This window comes from Melospiza melodia, chromosome 1 (assembly GCF_035770615.1).
Source record: "Melospiza melodia melodia isolate bMelMel2 chromosome 1, bMelMel2.pri, whole genome shotgun sequence".
Lineage (NCBI taxonomy): Eukaryota > Metazoa > Chordata > Aves > Passeriformes > Passerellidae > Melospiza > Melospiza melodia.
In genome coordinates this window covers 111,859,341-111,879,362 of record NC_086194.1, presented here as the reverse complement: position 1 = coordinate 111,879,362, position 20,022 = coordinate 111,859,341, and the positions used below count along the sequence as shown (strand labels likewise).

Genomic DNA, 20,022 nt, shown 5'->3' with positions numbered 1-20,022 from the left:
TAAAATTATAATAAATCCCTGTACATAATAAAAATGGCAAATTCTTTGAGGACAGCAGGAAATAGTTATTTTTAACTGTTTAAGATCTACTGATTAAAAATACTGATGACTTTCATTCTCTGGCAGCAACCTGAGCAAAAAGGAATAACAGGATGTACTGATTCTGGCTGGAAAGAAGTTATCAACACAGCTTTGTTCACAGCAGCCTGTGCATGGCTGTGCTCTGCTCGGGTGGCTAAAACAGCACTGATAACCCACCAGGGTTTTGGCTATTGCTAAATCATGCTTGCACAGAGTTAAGGATTTCTCCCTGCCTCCTGTCCCCCAGAATCAGTAAACTTGGAATAGGTAAGATGTTGGGAGGGGACCCAGTCAGGACAGCTGATCCAAACAGGCTAAAAGGATGTTGCCCACCATCTGATGTCATAGTCAGCAACAGAACCTCAGGGGAAAATTGTTACACCATACCACATAACACTGTATTAAGATCTGGATTGTGACAGACTTTTTAAGGAAAAATAAAAATACTTTCATGCCAAAAGGAAATTCATCAGTTGGAATTCTTGCAAAATAGAGGGCACAATGCTTTAGTCAGAAAGCACTGCATCAAAACCATGTGATGGACACTGACAGAATCTTAGCCTTAATAAATAAAATTCTTTTTGGAAGTTCTTTCTGTCTTGGAGACAGGTAAGAACTTTTATTTTTTTGGTGCAGACATATTCTTAAGATCTGCAATCTCAGGTCCCATAGAGTTCAGCATTTGCTTATCAAGTAATTCTATTTAGCTTTCTTCTTTCACAGATAAAAGTTTGCAGCTAAGCCTAGCAACAGCTGAGACTGCTTTTCTTTCGTTGCATCGCTGACTGAAATTCAAACACACGTACTGTGTACATCCAAAAAGACATGCAGTATCTTTCCCTCCCCATCTTTCATTCTTATTTAAAGTTTTACAGGAAAGAGGTCTTTCTTTCTAATAATTGAAAACTAATGCGCATTCAGTTCTTGGCTACAGTTTTATTTTAAATTGGCATAGAATTTCCATCACAGATTCAAAGGATCTGGAAGCCTTGCTTAAGGTTGCTTTTTAGTAAATGCAAATCACTTACTTCATCAAGAATTACACAGACTGCTTAATATTCATCCAGCAGAAGTGACGTTTCCATAAGAGAAATGAAAATCAATTTAGTTTCAATTAACTATTTTTTTCTGATGCAAATATGCGAAGCCTGTATTCAAACGTATGTTCCATATTTCATGCTGCCTGATTACTTTCACCAAACTCTGATCAATAGCTGCCACAACACAGCAGTGCTCTTCTGCATTTTCCCGTAAGGGACTCTAGACATTTGAGCCAGGTGTCCCTTCACCTTGCACCCTGTGCTCTTGACACCCCCACCCATCATCTCAGCTACTGATCATCACCTCCCTCTCCTGTGGTTAACACTACACAAAATGAATCCCAAACACAGAGCAATTCCTTTGAGCAAAGGGAGCATTCTGGCCCTGAGGCATCAGCTATGCAGGCATGTCCTCAGTCATCTGAAAAATTGAAACTTTATATGGATTACACCCTGTTAGTACAGTAAATATTTAAGAGGACCAATCCTGAATCTACTTGTCTGTTTTATCAAGACCATTCAGAATTAATCTTTACCTTTTTTTGAGTCAAAAATTTGCCCAAGGGTGTTGGTCAACAAAAGAAAGGAATCTTGCCAGAGGAAGAAAGTCTCAATCAGAGGTAAATTTAAGGAAGCATTTTATATGGACAGAATGAAACAAGTTATGTAAAGCGTTTTAAGGACACAAAATTTAAGCTAAACAAGGCAGTCAAGGTAGGGGTATTTCATTCGTTTTGTATTTGTAGAGCTGCACAAATTATAAGTAACTTTAACAGAAGGGAAAAGCTCAAAACAGCTAGCTTCCAGTTTGTTGAGAACTTCTTGCTTTTTGCCTTTGCATTCATCCTGAAGTGCCCAATATTCATATAAACAAAAGCATCTATGAAACCATTGGTGATGATATCCACCACAGAAAACCATGGTTTTCATTTCACCATGCTGGACAAAGCAAAGATGGTCTGGGGGAAAACCTCAGGACCAATTGCAGAAGACTGACAAGGGTAACATAGAGCACTTGTCTGTTCCACCAGTGCAAGAGCAAATATTTTTGCAGTTATTAGACTTGACAGAGGCAAAATAGGAGGTTTTTTATTAGGCTGTAGGCAAATTGGTTTGCTAGTGCATCAGAATATCATACAACCTGGAATTAAATAAATAAAGCTAAAGCTAAAATTAAGAAAATTACTGGAAAACAAAATAAGAGCTAAAGGGTACAGTGCAGTGTACCATAATGAAAAGGTAAGTCTCATATTTCCCTCCTCCTCTTCTCCAGGGAATATAATTTCAGTGTGATGCCAGTAGCCCTGCAATCTTTGGTACTGTGAGGAATATAACTTTTCAGTACAAAGATATCAGAGCTAGGAACTTTACAAGCAATAGACTGCATGAGGATGGCAATTTGGATCCATTCTGGCCCAAGAGTCTCTGAACTCCTATGAATTCCTACATGATTATCAGGACTGGATGAAAACCATATAGTGAAAATCAAAATTTATATAATTTTTTGCATTTTGAAACAGATTCCACCCTCTTATACCTTCAAGATAGTGATTTTAGTGATGACATAAATTGAAGTTTTACAGTCTTAGAGAAGACGTCTTGAAAAGACAAGTGGACAATTCTTGATGGAGCTGGGCAGCGACGAAAATGACTTGAAGAAAATGAAAGGCTACACTTTTCATTGATAAAGATGATGCAGCTGGATTCTCAGCACTCAGTATAAAATTAGTATCTCATTTGCAAAATCAGACAGATGAAGGGTATAGTGGAGCACACCTCTGCTACATGCAACCTCAGGAGGCAGAAGGATCACAGAAGGGAAATTTTCGAGCTAGAGACATGACAAGATTCAAAAGAGTTCAGCACAAAGCAAGGGAGGAAAGTGAGCCAAGTAAGGTCTATGAAAAACATTCCTGCTTCCTTCGTGGTGACTGCAAACAAGCACTTTGTTGTGTCCATGCTTGAAGGCAAGAGGAACTATGGGGGTGTATGGCTCTACATTGAATGGGAAGGACATTTGCTTTATGGATGGATTTCTGCTTCTATAGGAAGCCATGGTTTCAGCAATCACCATGCAAAGCACTGCTCCTGATAACTGCAAAGTCAAAGCATCTTGTTTCCCACATGCACACTTTGGCTGATGCATTTTTCTAAATGCTACTGTTTATTTACTTATTAGGAAAAGTAACTGCATCCTGGGTATGCAATTGGGATGGCTTAACAGATTACCCCAGTCCTTCACACCTGTTTGTCCTGTGTGGAAAGCTGCACTTGATCACAGAGCAGTATTAAAGAGGCTTTGGTGTGCCTGTTAAGACCTGCTAATGCCATATATTGTCTGTCATGGTGAAGTTTTCATTTCTCTTAGCAACCCCTATATAGACTGGGGTGTAAAACATGTGAGAACAAATCTCCATTATGTCTCTGCATGGCAAACAAAGACACAGCAAAGGCACTCCTGCTCATGCTGCATTACTAACTCTGCATATCTGAGGAATGACTAGAACAGTCTCTGCAGAAGGAAGACCAACATCTGCTCATTTCTTATCATCCAAACAGTGCCAGCTCAATGTCCATATACAGGCTGAACTTCAAAAGAAGTTTTGTAAGAGACACGTTCTGTACAACACTGTCTAATTCTGTTCTGTACTCCTCCTCCCTTTAGTAGATGTGTAATTTGCAGAATGAAGTACAGGAATTCACCACCCACCTTCCTCCCTCAGAGCAGTGCAGAGCAAACACAAGCATTTCTTGTTATGTATCTGTTTAAGAGTACCTGGACATATTCCTCATTTTCCACCTACGCTCTATCCTTCTGGAATGGGTTATACTCCCATTTATTACAGTAGCAAAAGTACTTGGAGTTACTGCCAAAAAAGTTAGCAGATGTCTGCCACTCTGATGATTAGATCCCCATCCAGGCAGTGGGCTGATGTGAGTTTGAATTCATTTCAGAGGATTCAAAGAGAAGGGAACGGAAAAGAGAATTTCCACTTCCTTGGCATGTTCTTGAATGAGAAACTAAAGCAAAAATATCATCTGTAGAACTAGTTTTCTGAGAGAAAGCACTGACCTCCATTCAGCCTTTGAAGTACAGACAATAGCACTCTGGAGTCCAGAAATTTATCTGGGGATGCAAATTCTGCACGTGCGGAAGTTCATCCCTGTAGCCCCAGAGGAAGGCTTTAACTTCCTAGAAAAATGGCAGCATTTATAATACACAGAAATCTCAGTGCTGACTCTTGCTTACCTTTGCTAGTTCATTGGTCTGTGTGCTGTCATCTCTGCCTCTGATTGTGGAAATGCACTCAAAAATTATTTATCCACTAGCCCATCAAATGTGTCAGGAGGAAGAACAACTAAACTCCACAGGTTTTGAAGCCTATGTACTTTTTACAGACCTAGGTTATGAACCTCTTGAAAGCTCCTTCACAGCAATTACAAAGAGCTCTGGAGAAGAAGCCAAGACAGCCACTGCAACAGTTTTAGTGAATATAACTCCTATTTAACATGTATGTCATTTAACTTTTGACATTTACAGAAAGGGTTGATCTCAAGTTCCTTCTTACAGTATTGATTGCAGTCAAAGTTTAGAAATCTGTGTGCTGGAAGTCCTCATGCATTCATTCAGCCAGATAATACTAATACAATGCACTAGTAGCTGTCTGAGCTAGACTAAAAAAAGAGGTATTTGGCAAAAATTAAAACACTTTCAAGTGTATCTTAAGTATCATAACAGTACAATTATTAGAATAAAATTTTCAAAAATCACAGTTTGATTAATTCTGTATTTTCTAACAATCAGAAAAAAAAATCTATATTTCTTAAGTCAGTTCTCCATAAGGTGTTGTAACACTGATTAGAGAAATCAAAAATTTTCACTTGCAGAAGGAACTTACAGTTCAGATTGATTGAACCTAAGAAAGAACAAAGAAAGGAGGTTCTTGTTAAGAATGGGGTGCGTTTAAAATCCACAAGAATTTATCACTGAAAGGGACCGCCTGGTACAACCACAGAGTTGATACATGGATTTAAAATATCCACACATGGGAAGTCTCTTCATATGCTGCAGGCTGTAAAACATTTTACAGAACTAAAATTTAAATCTGCAATAAAATATTTAAGGCTACAGCTATAATGATCCAAAGGAAGAGAGTTTAAAAGAGAGTATTTGAAACCATCCTCAATGTCTTACCTGCATCAGCTGGAATCTGTTTAATTAAAATCCAGTAGTATCTGGAAACCTTACCACATGTAAAGCCTACCACACTTCCTTTTCTGATTCCTTTTAACAAGATCATACAGAAAAACCCTTGTGATGATCAGTTTCTTTTTTGTAATGGGAATTTCTTTATTCCCTGTGTCATCTACAACTTTCACAAGTTTGGAAGTTGCTCTCCCTAAAGTAATGAATTAATACAGTGGAAAAAATCCATCCCAGGGCTATTCATTTAAAAAGAGAAAGTCACTATCAACTTCTTTATTCTAAAAGTACTGCTGTTTGCTGGAGCCTTCCCTCTGGCTGTGCTTCTGAACTGACTTAGAACTCCCTGCACTCATCCGATCTTCCCTGTTCTGCCCAGGTCCTGCAGGGCACTGTATCAACCAAAATAAAATTCAGCCAAGCATTAAAATCCACTCTAATAGTTCTAAGAAATCAATTAGCTTACCATCTCTGACATAAAATTCCTTCAATAAAACTATGTTGTGATTTATTTTTCCTGGCCTCTGCCTCTCTTTTTATGATCTCCATGCAGACTTTGCTTTTCATGAGCCCCAAACAGACACGGCAGTCTGTGCAGCAGTCCATGGTCTTTGCCTTGTGAACCTCTGGGCATAAGGTCCAGGACAATGAGAGAACTCAGAAATCCTCTGAGAAACTTGAAGGTGCCTGCTACTGCCAGGCAAGGATGAGCTAAGGAGAGCCATGCCAGCATGGCCCCAAAATGCTCTAGCAAATTCTAATGAACGTGCCCAGGTGCCCTTGACCCAAGGTGCTTAGAGCCCTCTTGCAGCCACCAATTACAGAGGGTCAAGAATCCTTCCAGCTGGTGCTCAGGAGAAGCCTCTTCAAGAGCCAAGCTTAGAATACAGCTCCTAGGGATAGCCAAGCAGAGAGACTTGTGTAGAAGAGCACAAAAAGGAAGAACTAGGAGGTGGAAGAGAGAAAGAGGCAGATGACTGTGTTCAAATCAGCACAAACACAAATGTGGTATTGACACAGAGGTTGCACAACAGCAGGAAAGACGAGAGACAGACAGACACACAGACTTCTCAGACAAATTACAGTTTCAGTATCTCTGGACCCCAAGATGCAGTAGAGATTCAGGCTGCCCATGCCAAGTCAGTGATTTGTAGTACCAAAAGAAAAACTCCTGACTCACATAAAGGTCTACAAAAGTGACAGATTCACTACCCTCCCAGCAGTGTAGTGAATCCTGAAGATAACTGAAATGTGCTTTCAAGCAAAGTATCCGGGTTCCCTAAACCTAACCTTAAATCATGCAAGACTACCAGGAAGAAGAAACAAGAAATAGTAATGGGTGGCTCCTTGCTGTGGAGAGCAGAAGAACTTATCTGAGGACCTGACATATGATCAGGGAGGTTTACTGTTTTCTGGGTACCTGGATCCAGGATAATATTTAGAGAGTGCCAAAGTTTTTCTGACACTTACTATTACTCTGTGTTGCTCTTCTATGTAGGCACCAATAATGCTGCCTGGAGAGTATCAAAAGTGACTTCAAGTTCTACAGGCAATGGCCAGGGGCATAAGGGCTCACATGGTGTTTTCCTTACTCCTGCTGGAGGGGAAAGGTTGTGGGGAGCAGGCAGCTGGCAATACATATCCACAACTAGTTGTGGAACTAGTTGTGGTGAGAGGGTTTTGATTTCTACAGCTATAGAACCTTGTTTGTGGGTCAACATTTGCTTGGGAGAGACGGGATCCCTTTCACCGAGTGAGACAAAGTTATCTTTGCCAGCAGAATGGCTGACCTGTTAAAGAGGCATTTTAAACTAAGAATGACAGGGGAGAGAGTTATCAGAAGTGCTAAGAGACAGTGAAGAGCAGAGAGGGTTTATAAGTAAAGGGCCTGGAGTGACATGACCAAAAGGGATCCCAAAATCAACAAAACAAAGCTTAAGCAGCCTAAGCAGGGTCACCTCCAAAATGTAAGCAAGGATGTGCCTACAAGGCACTATTATGGAGAAATCTTCAATTGTTTTGGGAAATCAGCATGTGGGGTTGCCCTCTGCAGTGCTCATACACTAAATCACTCAGTTTGGAGAATAAACACGGTGACTTAGACATCACTGAGCTCCTGTGGGGCTAACATTTTATGGGGCTCACAGATAAGGTGGGATGGATCATGTAATTTGACTGATGCAATGGGATACAGGCTCCTTTGGAAGAAGGGGAGGAAAATGAGGAGGCCGGGTTGCCCTTTATGAGGCAGAACAGCTGGAATATTTGGAGATTTTCCTAGGGATGGATAATGAGGCCAATGAGATCTTGTGGGCAAACAGTTACTGAGCACACCAATGTAGGTGATAGTGTATTGTACCAATAACCAAACAATCATTGTGACTGAGGTGACTGGGAGAAGTGCCTGAAGACTGGAGGAAAGGAAAAGTCAGGGAACCACAGGCCAGTCCACCCCACATCAGTCCTTGAGAAGGTGATATAGAATATTGCCTACCTAGACTTCAGCAAGACTCCTGACATTGTCCCGCAAGATTCTCATAGAGTTAACAGAGTATGAGCTGGACAAACGGACAGTGAGGTACACTGAAAACTGGCCCAAAAGGCTGCACCCCATGGCATGAGGTCAAGGCAGAGCCCAGAAGGTAACAGTGTAGCAGTGTATCTCAGGGGTCAGTACTAGCTCCAGTCCTGTTCCACATCTTCATTAATGACTGGGACAATGGGGCAGAGGGTGCCCTCAGCAAGGTTGTCAGCTGATGACACAGAACTGGGATGAGAGACTGATACACAGCAGGGTTACACTAGCATGGGCTGGCAGGAGCCTCATGTTCAACAAGGGGAAGTGCAAAGTCCAGGGCTGGGGAGGAGCAACAGCCTGCAGCAATATATGCTGGATCTGCCCAATGGAAAGCTCTTGGTGGAGATGGTCCTAGTAGACCCCAGGTTGAAGATGAGCCAGCAGACAGGCCCTTGTGGCAAATAAAGCTAATAATATTCTGGGCTGCATGAAGGAGTGTTGTCACAGTGTGTCAGAAGAAGTAATTCTTCTCCTCTGCTTAGCACTGCCGAACTTATACATGGAGTGGCAGGTTCAGTTCTTGGCTTCTCAATACAAGAGACATGGACACACTGGAGGGAGACCAGAGAAGGACCGTGAAGGTGAAGAGGATGAAGAAAGGCTTCTTTCAGTGATGCCCAGTGACAAGATCAAAGGGCATAAATTGAAACCTAGGAAGTACCATCTGGACATCAGGAAATGCTTTGCAACAGAGAGGATCACCAACCACTCACACAAGTTTCCCAGGGAGGCTGTGTAGTCTTCATCTGCAAAGGTACTAAAAGGCTGCCTGTATATAGTCACTTCTATCTACTATTTACAATTCTCACCTAAAATGACCCCCTATTTTGCAGCTGACTCTACACAGATGATTTTCTATGAAGAGGGACAAACCTGGGCTAAGGTTCTACCTCTGTGATTTATCCCCATTTCCCATATCATAGTCTTATGACCTTGCCATAATCTCACAGCTTCTAAATATTTACCAGGACCCAGAAGAATCATACTAGATCTAGTACTTCAGTTTTCCTTTAATTAGTAAAATTTCAGAGACTGCCTTTCTGTGAAGATCTTAATGTATCAACTTGAATTATCGGAAAGCATAGTTACAAGACAGAAGAATAGAGAAATTCATTCTTTTGCAAGGTCAAGAAAACTTGAAATAAATTGTTCCTCAGATTTTGCTACAGAAATCTGCCAGGAATTTGGAATGAGGTAATATGAAAGAAGACCTCAGGTACATGAAACTTTGAAAAAAAAGCAAGCATTAAGAAAAGACATTTTTAAGAGTTTTATAGTTAAAGAATTACATTTATAATGTCTCAGTTTTCCTGCTTTCACTATCTTCTCTTCATGTTTTTTCACATACTTTCCTTTTACTGCCTTGTGTGTCTATCTAATCTTCTGCCTTTCCTTTTTCCTGATCAAATTTGAAGGCAGAACACTCCTTCTAGGATGAAATTGCTGTGTACTATTCAGAGCTCACAGATTAAACATTTATGTTTTTTGGTATATTTGAGGCTTCCAAGCTCATTCATGGAAAAAAAAGTAATGTTTTTCTTGCTGCCCTAAAACCTCTTGGCAATTGTGATGGAGAGTAGAAAGCTCTGCTCCTGTTTTTGATCCTCAGAAGCCAAACCTAAGTCAAAAAGCATAATCACATCTTGAGAGCTACATGATGTATACATACGGTCATACAAAACTGCTGTCTCAAGCTTGTTTTCTTAGTGAAATTTGAAAGGTCAAAGGTCAGCTAGCTCATTTATTTTCCCCAAGTCCTCTTAGAATACAAAATCTTTCTCATTGCCTCTGCTTATCAATGAATTCTTATCAGAACTGACCACTAACTCAGATGCAAGTCTGCTGACTGAACAGTGACAAAGCAAGGCTGCAATAAATAAAACTCTAGATTAATAATACCTCTACACTGCGTTCTCCACAGCAACAGACATATACTATGTTGAGAAGACTTTTTGTTAGCTGCTTTTCTTGGGAACAATTTTATTTTATCCAGTATTTTCTGGGATGAGATTTGGAATTTAGAGTTCCTAAATTCTTTAAATTTAGGTAAGATGGACCCTGACGGCCTGCTGATTTTCATAGAAGTTGAATTGTCAGTGTACAAAATGCAACATAATCTAAAGAAATCCTTAGTGTTCATCATGTCCCCCAGAAAAAAAATGCCTTTTTGTCCACTTACAAGGTTTGTTTTTCTTAAGTTTTTGTCACTGACATATTTTGAAGTTATTGAACTCAATGAAGACTGTGACAGAGTCACAGGAGAGAATACTTTATCTTGATATCGTTAATTGATATCATTATCATACTGCACACTTCTCATTTCTTCTGCCTTTTTGAAATGCCACCTACATTTATAAAATTACATTACAAGTTCTCAATATTTCCATGAAGAAGCAGAGAAATCACATAAAGAGATGTCTATTAAGAAGTAGGGAAAAACAAAGACTCACTTGAGATGAACAGAATTTAACTTATTTTAAAAAGAATCCCGGACAAGGCATTAAGTGGGAGGAAAATGTATATATATTTTTTTAAATCTAGAAATATCATGAATATTCAATCAAATGCTAAGTTAATATGCAGTTTCAACGAATTTCAACATGAGATGATTGCAAAAAGAAGTAATTTAAGCCAGTCTATATCACAAAATAAGGAAGCCCTCTTAGTGTACTATTGCAATCAAGTGTCAGCTTCCAATTTGAAACATATTATAAATAAAAAGGTCGATAAATAAAATGAAAAATATCCAGGAAATAACAGAAAAATACTGAAGAAAGGTATTACTAGAATTACTAATAAGCAAATAAAGCATTATCTGAAAACCAGTACGTGAGTATACATTTTTCTCTTTCCCAGTAATATTCTGTAGCCTTTACATCTTCTTCAATACTGGTGACATGTAAAACTTTTGACTTAGTGATAGTTAAGCATGGCTTTATTTCCATGACTCTTCCCACTGAAGCATGAAGGACAACAAACCACAGGAATATTGCTTGGTTTGCCTAATTCAAAATACAATCCCAAGCAGGCAGCAGTAAAATTTGAGGCACCAACCACTGCATAAGTTTCAGCCAGCTGAAAGCTCATCCGTGAATCAGAAACAGGACATAGTCAGGCCTTTTCCAAAAACTGTGTGTGTGCAACAGTCTTGTGGTTCAGGAATGTCATTCTCCAATTCAGTGCTCCCAGTGAAACCAGGAGCCTCTTGCTCACACCCTCTTCGCCCTCCCCTGTGGTGGGATGGAGAGTAAGATGCACAAAAGGTGAAGATCATGGGATGAGATAACAACGATTTACTGGAAATAGCAATGAGATAAGAAAAGGAAATGTAACAGCAGCAATATTAATGACAGAGGGCACAAGAAAGACGTGAACAATTCATATGGAAACAAAAATTCCTGATTGCTCTCTCCACCACACTATGCAGAGCTGGAAGGGACCCCTTCTCCCTGGAAGAGACTCCCTTCCCCCAAATCCCAGCAATGAGGCGAGGTGGTAGAGAATAACTTCTGGGTCCTGGAGATGTCCCCTCCTGGATACTGCAAAAACTAACCCTTCCTGCCCAGAACCAGGACAAACAGCTATAACTCATCAGGGTTATGAAACACTAAAGCTAGACTAGCTTTGAGCAGCAGGTTGGACAAGAGACCTCCCAAGATCTCTTCCAACCTAAATTACCCTACAGTTATATATCACAGCACACACTTTGAGCTGAAAATCCTGAAATATTTTGCAACCTCATTTATAAATCTTTGCCCCAGAATTAACTTTTGAAACAGTCTTCTCCCAGAGGATGAAAACAGGGCAGCAATCCATAAAATCTAGGACACAGAAGCACAGTAGTATGAATTTGTCCTAGTTAAGTAACAGAACTGATGAAGTGTGTACATTATTCTTATACCAAGTCAACTTACACAACTGAAATATTAACCCAATGGAAAGGATATTTATGGAGACCTGAAGAACTCACAAAGGATGCTAACAGTGAGCTCACATATTGGCAGCCATAAAATCAGCCACAGGTCACTTGAAATGTCATAATCCTTGAATCCAAATAATGCCAAGAAAGGGAGTCTCAAGCGGCAATAGCAGTATAAGATGTATAGGTATCACCCGTGTGTTCCAAGAACTGAAAGCAAAGCGGCATAAAGTTCTCCATTCTCTCTACCTACCTTTAATCTCTCTTTTTGACCTGGAGAACAAGGAAGATATAACATTTTTTAATAAGGAAGAGAAGTTTTTTCACCAAGTAAAAGGGAATGGGTGATAACCCAAAGCCCTGATGGAAAGGATTCCCAAAGGAAACAACTGAAATAGATCCTCTGTGATCTTGGCCTCCAGAGATATACTGGAGTGAGACAGATAAACTGAGTAATTTGGACAACTGCCTCATTATTACAAGGCAAAGTAAACCAAAAAGACAGCTTGGTGACTTTAAGGGGCAGCTAACCTGCAGACAAGTTAGGTGAGCTTTAATTATTCAGGTGATAAGATCAAAGTACAAATTGCAGAGGGACAAGAGACAGTGATCTAGCTAAGGAAAAAAGTCATCAGCCCAAAAATCCCTAAACGTAGATGGCAGGTAAAGATTTGCAGTCAGGATTCCTGTTGACTAAACTACATGGGTAGGAAGTCGCTATGAAAGAACATGCATCTAATTCCCCATGTGTTTAGGTGGAAGGATCGCTGGAGGAAATTTAGATAGATATCCAAACTGCTGTAGATTAAAAAAAGAGAGAGATCTGTCAAACTGATGCAGTTTGGGAGATGGGATATGGAAAAATGAGAGAACTGCTCTGTCTCACTGTAAAGAGTAAAACCACCTGAGCTACTTCACAGTCTTCTCCAAAGATCCCATTCATTAGTTTCTGCTTATTTTATTTTGTATAAGAGTAAGAGAAGATATTCAGTTACTTCTGATCTAATGGCATGTAATGCATTTTCATTATAGATAAGACCATTCACATCCCAAGCTGATTGGCGTTTTACAACAGAGACAGTTTAGATCCTATTTGACTATTTTGTCACTTTCAAAAAAAGTCAAGAAGAATATTTTTGCCTGATGTTCCTTTAGAGGGAAAATTATAGTTTCAGTTGACCAGCAGCTGAGGGTCACTAACAGGCCTTGATGGTCCTTCCTCTTGGAGCTCTATCCAGCCTTTAGCCCTGTGCCTTCAGTCTCTGCCATAGACCTATCCAGCAGACACCAGACCCAGCCCTGACTTGTGGATTGATTTGCCAGCTTGGCCTTGGACCTGCTTCACTGCCATGGACTTACTTGCCTGATGATCTGCACACTTGGCCAGTCCTGGCCTCAATCCCTGGCTCTGCACTCCTGTCTTGCAGCAGGACTGAGCTCTGCCCAGCCGTCACATGCTCTTCTGCTCTACTGCTCATGACTCCCATTCCTCACTGCTCCCAGACAGCAATTTAATTAGTTCCTGCAGTTTTTCCTGTGCTTTCACTGTCTGTATGGGGAAGGGGAAAAACTCTACATGGAGCTGAAAAAGGAAGAATAGAGCTCTAATCATGTCCAGAAGACATGCTGTATAAAAATCACTGCAATTCAAGGAAGCTTTAACTGAATCTTGCACTACTTGAAAGCTATAATGAATCACAGAAAATTGGGTTTGCAGACACAGAAAGTTGTTGCTTACCTTTCAGGAGAAATGGAGAGACTTTGAACTCAAGTGCAGCACTCTTGCAAACCCTTGAAAGATGCAGTTTTAGAACTTCTTAAGTGACCCTGACAGACACAAAGTCCCTCTGGCTGTCCCAGAGGAAGACCAAGAATCCCTGTGTTGTGTTTGTTTCGTTTTATCCTAAAAAACCCTATACAACAGAAAGAAGTTCAATAATCTACCCTTTCTATTTGACTTTTTTTCACTTCTAATCTTTATCATTAAACGTTTCCAAGTGACTCAATGTTTTTTACAGATTTCTCTGATCTACTTCCCTCTTGAAAATGATATTAGACCTGATGTACCAACTTCCACCTAATGATCACTGAGTTATAATTTACTTTGTGTGTCTTAAGTGTTAATATTGCATTACATTTGGATGGTGCAACAAGAGCTCTTTGCTTCCTTTCTACTTTTTACACTAAATCAAGGAGTCTAAACGTCCTGCCTGTTATTCAATTTGCGGTTTGTTGTAGTGCTTGACATATCTTTCTCTGGAGATCTGCAGCCTACATAGCCATTTTGCACTTTTTCACTTAAATATTTTTTTTATTAAAACCTTTATCAATTTGCTAGTTTTGGCTGGGGTAGAGTTAGTTTTCTTCACAGTGTCCAGTATGGGTCTGTGTTGTGGTGTCGGAACCCAGGAAATTCATCTGGCTGCCCTGGAGGACTCCAGACCCTGCCCGGGGGTTTAGAGACCTTGGCACAGAGCCCAAGACCCCTGTGCCTTTGATCTTGACCCATGGAAACAATTGCAAACCTTTATATGAAGAATTACAAGTCAAGAAAGTTTAAGTAGAATGATAGTGAATTTATCACAGGGTGAAAAACAGATTTTTGAGGTATTTAGAATGGGGGCTCAGGGTCCTAAGATGGAGAAATTTGGGCATGCCTTGTCGTTTTTCCTTCTTCCTAGCCTCCATCTTCTGGGTGATGTTGGCACTTTTAGATTGGTTTAGAGTAGAAACTCACTGTCTAACATAGGTGATAGGTATTGGGAAGTTATGGTAAATAATGTACACATAGTTTTTAATATAAAAAAATAACACCGCCCCAAGAACGGGCAGTGTGCCTCAACCTGACCTGCCAGACAGACCTGTGGTGGGTCAGAAAAAGAATGTTATAGATAAGAAATAATAAAAAACCTTGAGAATGAGAAAAAACAATCCTGACTCCTTCTTCGGCTGCCCGGCTGGGAAAAAGAAGCTTGTACGTATCTCAGAGTCACTCTGACCAGCAGTGATTCTGAGAATTTGGATTTGTGCTGAGCACAGGGTTGATAATATAGAGATGTTTTTGTTATTCCTGACTAGGGCTTGCACAGAGTGAAGGCCTTTCTGCTTTCCTTACTGCATCGCTGGCAAAGGACTGGGGTTGTGTGGAGGGCTGGGAGGAGACACAGGTGGGACAGGAGGGATATTCCAGACCATATGATGTCATACTCAATATATAAAGTGGGGGAAGAAGGAGGAAGGGGAGGACATTTGGAGTGATGTGTTTATCTTCCTAAGCAACTGTTATATGTGATGGAGCCCTGCTCTCCTGGATATGGCTGAACATTGTTCAAAACAATGAACTAATTCCTTGTTTGGCTTTGCTTGTGCACATGGCTTTTGCTTTCCCTACGAGTCTGTCTTTATCTCAGCCCCTGAGTTTTCTGGCTTTTGCCCTTCAGAGTCTGTGCCCAAACCTGCTCACAGGGGAATGACCAAGCTGCTGTGTGGTGCTTTGCTGCTGCCTGGAGTCAAGCCAGTATCAATATCATCCTGCAAATCAATCCTGTCCTCAACAAAGTACTTGCAGCTTTTCCCAAGTAGGTATCAAATGCAATTTAATAAACATTTTCTCTATCATACTATCTGGAGAAAACCTTATCTTTTTCTAGAGAATACCATTTGACAGAATCTCATCCTTCTTGTTTGACAGTATACCACTGATAACTACTCTCTGAAATTATTTCCAAGACAGAGAAGGGTAAAGCATACCATACTTTTTGGTGACTTTTTGCTTCAGAATTTGTTTTGAAAACAAATATTCTACTGACCTGATGTCAATTAACATCTGCTGCAGAAATATTGGTTAGAGACAGGACTGCTCTTACAGTATCTTCACCAAAATTAAGTTTCCCCTACTTTTCTTTAGGAGCATTTTTAACATTTTATAAGTCATGAAATATTGCACATCACCTATCACACCTCCTTGAGACTTGCTACCTTGTAGCAGAGGGAAATCAGATTGCTTTACATGATTTATTCTTGACAAATCCATTTTCACCATTGTTTAGCATCTTTTTATCTCCTGTGTGATTCCAAACAGATTATTTGCTCAAGTGTCTTTCTAGGAATCAAATTTAACCTGACTGGCCTACAATTCCCAGGGCCTTTGTGTGTTTTCTGGAAAGACAGACACAAATGTTTCTTCCCTCCCCCTATAATTCATTTACTTTTTATCCTTTAATTCTCAAAGCTCATAAGGGAAGAGCCTAAGATTTCTTAAGTATTCCATAGTGAATTAATTGTGCCAGACAATTTGAAAATATCTGACTCATCCAAGATGACTCTAACCTGTTTTTATCCCTCTTCCCCAGTTTTAATTACGCTAGTCTTCAGAGCACAGTCAGCCTTTTATAAAATCAATGCTGAGGAAGAAAAAACTTCCAACAACCAATCAGGCATGTGTCTCTGCTAGTTTTACCTCTCTATTAATTTATGGGGCAAATCTTTTCCTTGTCTTGCTCTGATTCATTACATATATTTTCTTTCATTCAGTTGTTGAAACCTTGATTAATGGCATTTAGTCCATACTTTATTGCAATTTCTATGACCAAACTGTTGCTCAGGGTGAAACTTGAAAAATCTGTGGGGTGCATGGTATGTGATCTTATTAGTTCTGGGGGCTTCAGACATTTTTGTCTCAGTAATCTCCTCCAATATTTTCAGCCACAGACTTACCAGATTTTGTTCCTCAGTGCTCAGATTGATGCTTGTAATAAATCAGAGCACAAAAGGAACATGGTGAATTTGATTTATTTTCCTTTTTAAGGGAACCAGAGTCAGAATACAAGCCTCCCTCAAAAGCACATGTTTTTGCAAAACAAAGAGTATAAAGGAACCTTTGCACTGGAGTGCAATGATCTTGTGTGTGAAAAACAGACAAACATGCAAAAGAATGGGTAGCTTTCATTACAGACGCTCAAATAAACCCCAGAAGGGAATTAAGCTTATTCAGTACAGCAAATGTGACCTACCAAGAGAAATCCAAACAGGACTGAAACAGTGGGACTTTTTTCTTTTTCCTGAATTGCTATTAATAAAGGAACTAACTCCTTAGAAATCTGATATTAGTATCTCTCTGTGTGTTCTATAAATTATCCAAATCTTACCTCAGAGAACCTTTGTACATCCTGGGTTAAAGTTCCTACTCTTTTCCAGTGATAATGTTTGAGTAACTTCAAAATTGCTGGATTCACTGCATTATCAGATGGCACTGTCCGGAAGAAGTAAGGATATTTTTTCTTATCAGCCAACTCTGGAGTTGTTGCTGCAAATGAAAGCTGGAAAAGAATCAAAGGACAAAAAAAAATGAAAGTCACCATAAGTCATCTAGCAGTCAGTAAAAAATCTTTGCTTTTCTCAGTGAAACAAGACACAGTCTGCGCATTGCTGTCATGTGGAGAAATTTCATCTTTATAGATCTTGAATGTCCTACAACTACCATTTACTTTTAAAGAGATTTTTTAAATATTTTAGCTCTATAAACCACCTGCTGAAAAATTAAACTAGGAAATCTTAAAAGTCAGTGATGTAAAATCCTCTGTTTACAATAATGCATCTTGTATATTACACAGAGCAATAAGGCCTAAGGAAATAAATCTCTGTGATGAATTCCCCATCAATTTCTCTTCATAAAAGTTGAGAATCTCTCCAAGAGAATATTATTTTTTCAAATTCTTATATATCTTAAATTAATGGATAAATCTCCAGTAGTACTTCCTGTCTTCATGTACCAAAACAGCTAGAGGTAACAGAAAAACAGAAAATCATTATTTTAGCCAAGGCTGAAACTCAGAAGTTTACTCGGGTCTCAGCTTCCTTCACTGAAGCAGGCCCCCTGTGGTTTGTGCTATGAAAGAGGATTCAATAGCTAAAACACTGAAATTTGTTCATGGTGAGAGAATGCATATTACAAAAGAAAAGAGGAAACCTTTTAAAACATACAAAACCAAACAGAAAACTTCATTGAATTCTTCTGCCCAAGTTAAAGGCAGCGTGTTTTTGTGAATGTTTTTCAGACCGCATTTTGAAGAGAATGCCTGCACATTCACTTTTTGAAAACTCTCCTATTCCAAAGATACTTCTGGTCATTCCCTCCGGTTCTTTTTAGGCTTCTAGGAATGTACTTCTCAAGCATTTTTTCAGCCAGGATTTTTGGTTGAGGTTTCTTAAAGTACTGTTTAAATTGGTTTGACTGACACAAAATAAGCTTCCTGATACAATTATTTAAAGACTTTCAAAATCAATAGATAGTCAGAAAATGTAGGTGAATTCAAGACTATATATCAACCATAGCTTTAAGTTTTCACTTTCCAAATCAAGCATTCAATACATTTCAGTTAGACAACCTTTTCTGAAATTCAGAGTAGACAAGTTTAATCCAAAAAACCAGTTCAAGTCCTTTCTTCAAAAAGAAGAAAAACATTTTCTTTCTCATATTCTTATATTATCTATTTCTTTCTTATAAAAATCTAGATTTAGACTATCAGAAACAGGACATTCTCTGTTTGATCTTAGACTCACAAAGAAAATATTGCATTTTTATAATGGCCTGAATGTAGTTTGTTTTCCTAATTAAAACAAATCTAAACAATTTAAAGTGTGCATAATCTGGATAGTTTACAGTATACAATTCAAAATAGAAGACCCTTTCTCTTCACTGGTCAGGAGATAATGAATAATGTAATTGTCACATAATTCTGAGGTGAAACGATTTAATATAGCAACTGGACTTTCACTAGATTTCATGAAAAAAGTGCAATATGAGGTGCTATGATATATTGTCATCTTGATTTTGCAAAACCATTCCCATAAGGAAAGAAGAATGAATATCTGCCAGGTAGACCTAGTCAGCTTTTCTATTTAGCCTGGTAGGCTTGAACATCATGCACTCACTGCTCAATGAAAGTGGAAATAAGGACCAGTACTGATGACTGAAAAAGAGAGAAAATTTGACATTAGAAATCCAACATGAAGAGGAATACCTCTCAGCAGCCCACCAGCCTGCTCACTGCAAAGAACCTGCTCTTCAAGTTATTATGGGTTTGGATCAAACATAATTGGATTGATCTTAAGAAAAAGAAGTGAAGAGCAACACTGAAAGAACAGTAGTGGCAAGAAACATCAGCAAGGTTCACCTAGCTCATATTATTAAATTGAATGGATTTTTTTTCTGATCAGTAGTACAAAGATCCATAGTAATGAGAAGCATCTCTATATGTATGAGCTTGCTTTAGGGTGAAGATCCATGATATAGGCAAGACAATTCAAAACCATCCTTTGTGATTTTTTAGTGACTTAAAGGGCCTAAACTAGTATCCGAATTGCTCAATTTTCCTTGGAAGAAAAGAAGCAAAACATTACCTCTCTTCATTGCTTACAGAAAGATGAAGTCTCCTAAGAGATTTCTCAGCCATGTGAAGTGAGATGAGACAAATCCAGATATAAGTGCAAAACTAATGACATCCAAACTACAAAAAAAAAATATTCCTCTTCATTTTCTTTTTAAATAAAGGTTTCATTAAAATAAAAAATGGGAAAATTTAATGTTCAAATAATTCTTCTATTGTAGGATGTATTCAAAGTCCTTTCAAACATCACTTATATCATGGTTAGTCTCATTCAGCACCACTTTGACAATTAATAAGACCCTTGTAAGAGATGGACAAATAGCCTGAAAAAGTTAAGTCGTTAAAAATATTTAACTTTTCCTAAAATTATCTCTGTAAGAGTTTGGGACATGTAATGAACTTAACCCCAAAATCACCAGCACTCAATATTCTGCTTTGAGAGGGTCAAGGATGAAAAATGGAATAAAACCTCGTTTTGTTCTAAGAAGTGGTTATAAAAGATAATGTTAAGAAATGAACTGATATTTTTGAAAAAGTATGCGAGATAGCACAGCCATATGGAAATATAAAGAAAAGACTCATAAAACCCCCCTTATTTAATGTGAGAAAGCAAGTAAGATCACAACACACTCCGCCCACATATGCATTAAGATTGTACACTCCTTTTTAACTGAGCATTTTTCCTCTGTATTTTAGGGCCAAAGTTGTTTATTCACAGCTGATTTGAAACTTGCATATTGAAAGACTTTTAATAGTTTCTTAACTTTATTCTACAGGATTGAAAGCCACCCTGCTTTTTGTTACAAGAATTT

General features: G+C 38.9%; 1 protein-coding gene across 1 annotated transcript in view; it reads right to left on the bottom strand.

Moving 5' to 3' along the window:
- GABBR2 (gamma-aminobutyric acid type B receptor subunit 2) overlaps positions 1-20,022 on the bottom strand; it is a 457,858-nt gene that overhangs the window by 259,286 nt on the left and 178,550 nt on the right. Inside the window, exon 3 of the mRNA XM_063164404.1 lies at positions 16,970-17,140. Within this exon, the coding sequence (XP_063020474.1) occupies positions 16,970-17,140 (171 nt within the window). The remainder of the gene's footprint in view (positions 1-16,969; positions 17,141-20,022) is intronic.